The sequence below is a fragment of the Eimeria necatrix genome, genomic scaffold (genome assembly GCF_000499385.1).
Source record: "Eimeria necatrix Houghton genomic scaffold, Enh_scaff353, whole genome shotgun sequence".
NCBI classification, from domain to species: Eukaryota; Apicomplexa; class Conoidasida; order Eucoccidiorida; family Eimeriidae; genus Eimeria; species Eimeria necatrix.
In genome coordinates, this window is record NW_013654043.1 from 6,050 (window position 1) to 13,661 (window position 7,612).

Genomic DNA, 7,612 nt, shown 5'->3' on the forward strand with positions numbered 1-7,612 from the left:
ATGCAGCAGCAGCTGCTCAAGAGTCAGCAGCAGCAGCAGCAGCAGCAGCAGGAAGCGTACGAAGCAGCTCACCCAGGCCCCGAGGACCGCCAGGCTGCCCAGCTGCGCCAGCAGGAGCAGCAGCAGCAGCAGCAGCAGCTTCAGCACCACCAGCAGCACTGGCAGCAGCTGCAGCTCCAACAACTCCAGGAGCAGCAGCAGCAGCAGCAGCAGCAGGTCAGCATTTTGCTTCCGCAGCCCCTGCAGAGCGGGCCTGTCCTTCAGCTGCAGCAGCAGCAGCAGCAGCAGCAGCAGCAGCAGCGTTACTGCCTCAACCGCTTAAGTGGCTTGGAAGCAGCAAACGCCAGGTACGGCCTTTTCTGCACAGGCGCTGCTGCAGCAGCAGTCGGTGACCCCGCAGCAGCAGCAGCAGCAGCAGCAGCAGGTGCAGCAGCAGCAGAAACTCTGTCCCCCCCAACAGCAACAACGCACTACAGCAGCACGCAGCAGCACCCTGCAGCAGAAGACCTGGAGGGGGCCTTTACTCCCCTAGCAGAGTCTGTGGGATCGTCTCCTCCCAGCCAGCAGCAGCAGCAGCAGCAGCAGCAGCTGCTTCTGCATGCAGCAGCAGCTCCCGAGCTTGACGCGGACGGGAAGAACACGAGTCTTCGGACCCTCCGGATTTGTCAGCAGCTCCAGCTGCTGCAGCAGCAGCAGCAGCAGCAGTTCCGGAGGAGCGTGACGCACCACCCGCAGCTGCAGCAGCTGCAGCAGCTGCAGCAGCACCTGCTGCACCGCGCAGCTGTCGAGCGGTCCCCGCTGCTGCTGCAGCACCAGAAGTTGGGAATTGATTCCGAGAGTCTCTTTTCCCCCTGCGCCATTGACGGCACTCCCCGATCGCTCCAGCAGCAGCAGCAGCAGCAGCAGCAGCAGCAGCGGCTGCAGCACAAGCGTCAGAATAGCTGCGAGCACATCAGTGTGGCTCAGCAGCAGCAGCTGCAGCAGCAGCATCAGCAGCATCAGCAGCAGCAGCAGCAGCTGGAAGCTTACGCTTCGGCTGCGCGCCCGCGTGCACTCGCGCCAGCGTCCCCAGCAGCAGGGGCAGCAGCAGCACTAGCCGCAGCAGCAGCAGCAGCAGCAGCAGCAGCTGCTGCAGAGCAGCAGGACCGCATGGGCTGCCGTCAGTCAAGTGGGCGTCCTTCGAGGGTCTCTTCGCCTCCGAGCCGGCCGGATGTGGCGGCAGCAGCAGCAGCAGCGCAGCAGCAGGCTGCTGCGCAGCAGGCTGCTGCGCAGCACGCGAAGCAACAGCAGCAGCAGCAGCAGCAGCAGCAGCAGCAGCAGCAGCAGCAGCACATAGGGTCCCGCCTGTGGCGCGGGGCCTCCGCTCCGAGCGGCGTGAGCGGCGGCGCTGCAGCGGGCTGCGCGCCCGCGCTGCCTGCGCCTGCTGCTGCTGCTGCTGCTGCTGCTGCGCAGCAGGCCCCCGCTGCCGCTGCTGCTGCTGCTGCTGCTGCTGCTGCTGCTGCGCAGCAGCAGCAAAGCCCGTACGTGGTGGTGCACCAGCTGCTGCCGTACTCGCCGCAAGGAGAGAAGGACTGCTTCTCCTCCTGCCGGTGGCAAAACCCGCGGCGCAGCAGCTGGGGAGACACTTCGACTTTGCTGCTGCAGCAGCCGCTGGGCAGCGGGGCCATGGGCCATGTCTTTCTGGTGGACTTGGGGGGGACTCCTTGTGCTTTGAAGCTCGCGCTGCAGTCGGATGCTGCTGCATGCATGTATTTGCGGCAGGGTTGGGAGAACTTGGTGCGGCTGGAGTGCCTGCATGCGCAGCAGCAGCTGCGCCGCAGGCAGCAGCAGCAAGCAGCAGCAGCAGCAGCGGCGGCGCCGCAGCAGCAGCAGCAGCAGACGCCGCCCGCGGGCGGCGCCCGCGGCGCCGCGCCGCTCAGCAGCAGCAACAGCAACAACGAGCGCTACTTCTGCCGCCCGCTCTGCTACCTGGAGGGCGACTGGTACTCCTTCCCGCAGCAGCAGCAGCAGCAGCAGCAGCAGCAGCAGCAGCAGCAGCAGCAGCAGGCGCGGCGCAGCAAAGTCTGCGGGTACGTGATGGAACACGTCCCCGACGCCTGCCAACTCACTGTCCTCGCGTGGCACTTCCACCGCAGCATAGATCCTTTGGGGACTTTGCGGAAGCAGCAAAAGTCCTTAGCAGCGCAGCGGCTGCTGCACCTTTGCTGCGAAGTCACCAAAGCTTTTGGCTTCGTAGCAGCAGAAGCAAACCTCTTTGCCTTCGACTTCAACCCCAAGAACGTCCTCGTCTCGGTCCAGCTGCCGCCCGAGCAGCAGCAGCAGCAGCAGCAGCAGCAGCGCAGCAGCAGCAGCAGCAGCAGCAGCAGCAGCAGCAGCAGGCAGCAGCAGAGCGCGGTGGAGCTGGCGCAGCTGGCGTTCCTGCACCCGCGGGCGCGGGTGCGCGTGGTGGCCATCGACCTGGACTGCTCGCTGGCGCCGCCGTTCTCTGCTGCTGCTGCTGCTGCTGCTGCTGCTGCTGCTGCTGACCCGCTGCTGCTGCACTGGGGCTGCGGCCGCCGCGTAGTCTACTCCTGCCCCCACTTGCCTTCGCTGCTTGCTGCTTATATTTTGGCTGTCTTGGCGAAGAGCCGCAAACTCTCTCAGTTTCTGCGGGCGGGTTTGCGGGAGGGCGCAGCACATGCTGCGCTGCTGCGGCGGCTGCGGGACCCCGCCAACTTCCTGCACTACTGCCAGCAGCAGCAGCAGCAGCAGCAGCAGCAGCAGCAGCAGCAGCAGCAAGGGGGGCTGCTGCTGAAGGCGGCGGGGGGGGCGGTTTCGCCGTGCTGCACCACTGCGGCGAACTCCACGCCCAGCAGCAGCAGGGCGCCCGCGTCGGCGGAGGCGGGGCCGCCGGCTGCTGCTGCTGCTGCAGCAGCAGCAGCAGCAGCAGCAGCAGCAGCAGCAGCAGCGGCACTCAGCTACCCCCCGAAAGAAGACCTTTTCCTCTACCCGCAACACAAACTCCCCAAAGATGTCCCCCTCAAAGACCACTGCAAGTACGGAGTGAGACTCAGCAGCAGCCACCCGCTGCTGCAGCTGCTGGCCTTCGTGCTGTGTGATGTCTTGGACGCAAGAAGCCTGCATAACATCTTCCTGCAGCAGCACCCGTTGCTGCTGCAGCAGCTGCTGCTGCCCACTGACGTGAACAAGTTGTTTTGCGAAAAGTCGCAGATCATTAGCTGCCTGTGTTTCTCCGCGCTCACGCGGCTGCAGAGCAACGCCGTGGCGCACCCTGCTGCTGCTGCTGCTGCTGCTGCTGCTGCTGCGGCTGCCGAGGCCGCCGCCGACGCTGCTGCTGCTGCTGCTGCTGCTGCTGCTGCCGCCGCCGCGCCCGCCGCCAGCGGCAACGCCGACTCCCGCCTGCAGCAGCAGCAGCAGGCGGCAGCAGCCACTGCTGCTGCCACCGCTGCTGCTACTGCTGCTGCCACTGCTGCAGCTACTGCTGCTGCCACCGCCCAGGCAACTGCTGCAGCAACCGGCGCCCCCCGCTGCTGCCTGCCGCGCCCGGACGCGCTGCAGCCCCACTGCAGCCCCGGGGGAACCCACCAGCAGCAGCAGCAGCAGCAGCAGCAGCAGCAGTTGCTGCTGCAGCTGCAGCAAGCCGACCGCCGCTTCGTCGTGGGCTGCAGCAGCAAACGCAGGTCCACCGGCCGCCCCGCAGAAGACGCCTACTTGGCAGCTCCTTACGACGCAGCTGCTCCGAATGCTGCTGCTGCAGTAGCTGCGAACGTCGCAGCATCAGCAGCAGCAACAGCAGCAGCAGCAGCACGCCCCGGAGGCATTGCTGCGCTCTCCATCTGGGAACGCCTCGAGCTGCTGCCAGCACTCACTCCCGCACAGTTCCTCCCACCCCCAGACTTGCTGGGAGCAGCAGCAGCAGCAGAGTTTGCTGCGCTGCGCTCGCTGCTGCTGCAGCTGCTGGACCCCCTGCCTGTCTATACACCCCAGCTGGGGCCCCCCAGAGAGGCCTATGCCACGCTGTCGGCTGCAATCGCGAGAGTTCTTAGCCGGCTTGAAAGTGACTGAGTTGCTGCAGCAGCAACTTTGCTGCTGCTGCTGCTGCTGCTGCAGCAGCAGCAACTTTGCTGCTGCTGCTGCTGCTGCAGCAGCAGCAACTTTGCTGCTGCTGCTGCTGCTGCAGCAGCAGCAGCAGCAGCAGCAGCAGCAGATTACCCAGGCCCCGTGTCCAGATTTAAAGGGCCTGGGCTCTGTACAGACAGGCCAGCTTCTTTGCTTCCGTACCCTGTAGATGTGCAACAACACCGCTCACTGCAGCAGCAGCAGCCCCTGCTGCTGCAGTGCTGCTGCAACGGCTGCTGCAGTTGCTGCTGCTGCAGCTGCTGCTGCTGCTGCTCCAGCTCTGCCCAGCTCCAGACAGTACTCAGCGACTCTGGGTTTGTTTTGGGTGGCGAACGTCCGTAGCCAGAGGCTTACTTATTTTTTAATCGGGGCTGTTTCTCCACAAACCCTAAACCCTAAACCCTAAACCCTAACAACAACCCTGGCAGGCCAGCCTAAACCCTAGAAAACCCCAAACCCTAAACCCTCAAGCCCGAACCAGCCGGTCTAAATAAACCCTAGAAAGGCTATGCCCTGCATCCTAGGGAACAGAAATGCCGAAACCCTAAAACGTCCAAACCCTAAACCCTAGGAGCCCTAACAGAAAAGCATAAACCCTAGAAAACCCTAAACCCTAGACCCTCTAGACCTCAGAAGGCCCGACGAAACCCTAATAAACCCTTCTAAATATTAACAACAAACCCTAGCACGAAAAACCCTCGTAAGCTTTGCCTAAACGCCCGCAATCCCTAAACCCTAAACCCTAACCCTCAAACCCTGCAAACCCTAAACCCTCGGGTGGCACATGCTTCGGCGGTTTTAACAGAATAAGCCCCGTAGATAAGTTTCGTTTAGGGTTTAGGGTTTAGTTCTAAGAAACCGCAGCAAAGCCAAACCCTCGTCAGCCCCCTAAACCCTCGTAAACCCTTGTAAAGCTAAACCTCCCTAAACCCTCCTAAACCCTTGCAGCTCTAAACCCTCTCAAACCCTCCTAAACCCTTGAAACCCTAGACCCTCCTAAACCCTCGCAGCTCTAAACCCTCTCAAACCCTCCTAAACCCTTCTGGCCCTAAGGCCTCCTAAACCCTCACAAGCATAAGCCTAGCAAACCCTAGTAGCTCTAAACCCTAGTGGACCTGAACCCTCGTAAACCCTAAACCCTCGAAATGTAAACCCTGATGAATTCTCCAGAATCTTCGTAAACACTTGCAAACCGTCGTAGTCTTGCAAACCCTCGCAAGTGCAAACCCTCGTAAACCCTCGTAAACCCTCTAAACCCTCGCAAACCCTCGCAAACCCTCGTAAACCCTCGCAAACCCTCGTAAACCCTCGTAAACCCTCGTAAACCCTCATGAGCACATCGGCCCTCCCAAGCCTTGAAATATGGCGCGTTCGCGGGCGGCCCAATAACTGACGGTTTGCTGCGCTGCTGCAGCAGCCAGCACTGACGCGCCGTTAGCAGCAGCAGCAGCAGCAGCAGCAGCAGCAGCAGCAGCAGCAGCGACCGTGGAGGGCAGGAAAGAGGGCCAAGGGATCAAAGGAGACAGAAAAAGGAGGCACCCAAACGGGGCAGCAAAATAAGAAAATAAAGAACTGAAAAGGGGAGAGAAAAGGACCCCAGCCCTGCCCTTTGCTGCTGCTGCTGCTGCTGCTGCTGCTCGTGACGACGACGCTGTTGCTGTTGCTGCTGCTGCTGCTGCAGTGCAGCACGCAATCGGCAGCAGCAACTAAAGCTGCATTCGACAAAGGATCCACAACAAAGCCTAACTACACAATCTCAACCAACCTCCAGCTTAGGCGGGGCCCCCCGGGGGGCCCCTAAGGTACCTAGAGGCCCCAGGGGGCCCCCGGGGGGCCTCTGAGGTATCTAGAGGCCCCAGGGGGGCCCCCGGGGGCCCCTGAGGCACCTAGAGGCCCCAGGGGGCCCCCCGGGGGCCCCTAAAGACCCCTGGGGTGCCCCCCAGGGGTCCCCCCGGGGCCCCTACGTCCCCCTGGGGGGCCCCCCGGGGGCCCCTAGAGACCCCTGGGGGCTCCCCGGGGGCCCCCGGGGGTCTTTAGGTGGCGCTGGGGGCCCCCGGGGGCCCCAGGGCCCCTCGGGGGTCCCCATTTCGTACCCTTTTTGAAGAGCAGTTCGAGGGGGCAGTCAGGGGGCCCCCGCAGTGGGATGGGGGCCCTGTGGGGGGGGCATCTGGGGGGCTGTGGGTATGTGGGGGGCCCCTAGGGGGAGCTGGGGGCCCCCCTGGGGGGCCCCCAGGGGGGCCCCGAGGGGGGCCCCCTGGGGGGCCCCCGGAAGGCCGGGGAAGGCGATGTGAGGCCCCGCGGCCGGCAGCAGCTGCGGCTGGAGGGCCGTTTGCTGCTGCTGCTGCTGCTGCTGCTGCTGCGGGTGCTGCGTGGGGAGGGCGTAGGCGGAGTAGAGGTCGCCTGGAGCTGGCGGCGCTGCTGCTGCTGCTGCTGCTGCTGCAGGGCCGAAGGGCGGGAAGTGCTGCTGCTGCTGCTGGAAGAGCTGCTGCTGCCGCTGCTGCTCGAAGGCCAAGTGGGAGCCCAAAATGCGCAGCAGCTGCTGCACTTGGGCCTTTTGCTGCCGCACAGCTTTCTTCGTGTCTTGGGCTTGCTGCACTGCTTGCTGCAGCGGCGCTGCATCAAACCTGTGGTTTTCGGGGAGAGCAGCAGCAGCAGCAGCAAGTTTTGCTGCTGCTTCGAGCAGCGCGTCGAGGGCGAAGGTGGACTGGCCCACTGCAGCAGCCCAGCTGGCAGCTTGCTGCTGCAGCTGCTGCAGCTGCTGCTGCGCCATCTCCACGGGGACTTGCATGCTGGTGACTCTGGCGATTTCTGCTTCGACTTGCTGCTTGAGTTGCTGCGCGCCGGCCTGGACTGCAGCGCGGAGGCCCGCTGCTGCTGCTGCGAGCTGCTGCTGCTGCTGCTGCTGCTGCTGCTGCAGCGCAGCAGCGCGGCGCGCCAGCGCCACCTCCAGCGCCGCCTGCAGCCGCTGCAGCAAACTGTCGCACAGCAGCTGCTTCGCCTCGAGAGCAGCAACAACATCTCGGAGATGAGCTTCTTGTGCTGCTAAGGAGACAGTTAGTGCAGCAGCAGTCTGCAGCAGCTGCTCGCCGACTTGGCGGCCGGAGGGGCCCTGCTGCTGCAGCAGCAAATGGCCCATGTGCTCCTCCAGAGAAGCAGCAGCAGCAGCAGAAGGGGCCTTGGCCTTGGCCTCCACTATGTCTGCATATCTCTCGGCCACTTGCTTATATTGCTCTTGTGCTGCTGCTGGCATTAAGGCCAAAAGGCCCTTTATTTCGGTGTGGCCGCGGCCCATTGCTGCTGCCAGCAGCCGGTTCCCGTTGCGCCACTGGCCGCCCGCGATCTTCTTCACCGTCCAGCTGCAGCAGCCCTGCTGCTGCTGCTGCTGCAGCAAGAACGGCTCGCTGCGAACAAGCCGCAGCAAGCGAGCGACGCGCAGCAAACCCTGCAGAAGCCACGGGCAGGGAGACCCGCAGCCGCCGCTTTTGCTGCGGGC

General features: G+C 63.9%; 2 protein-coding genes across 2 annotated transcripts; one reads left to right on the forward strand and one right to left on the reverse strand.

Annotated features, from left to right (window-relative positions):
- On the forward strand, window positions 1–4,065 carry ENH_00046320 (hypothetical protein, conserved; the record flags this gene model as incomplete). The annotated part of the gene is made up of 1 exon (XM_013581006.1): window positions 1–4,065. The coding sequence occupies one exon, from the start codon at window positions 1–3 to the stop codon at window positions 4,063–4,065; it is 4,065 nt and encodes a 1,354-aa protein (XP_013436460.1).
- Window positions 4,066–6,241: 2,176 nt separating this feature from the next.
- On the reverse strand, window positions 6,242–7,411 carry ENH_00046330 (hypothetical protein, conserved; the record flags this gene model as incomplete). Its single annotated transcript, XM_013581007.1, has 1 exon — window positions 6,242–7,411. The coding sequence occupies one exon, from the start codon at window positions 7,409–7,411 to the stop codon at window positions 6,242–6,244; it is 1,170 nt and encodes a 389-aa protein (XP_013436461.1).
- Between the last annotated feature and the right edge of the window lie 201 nt (window positions 7,412–7,612).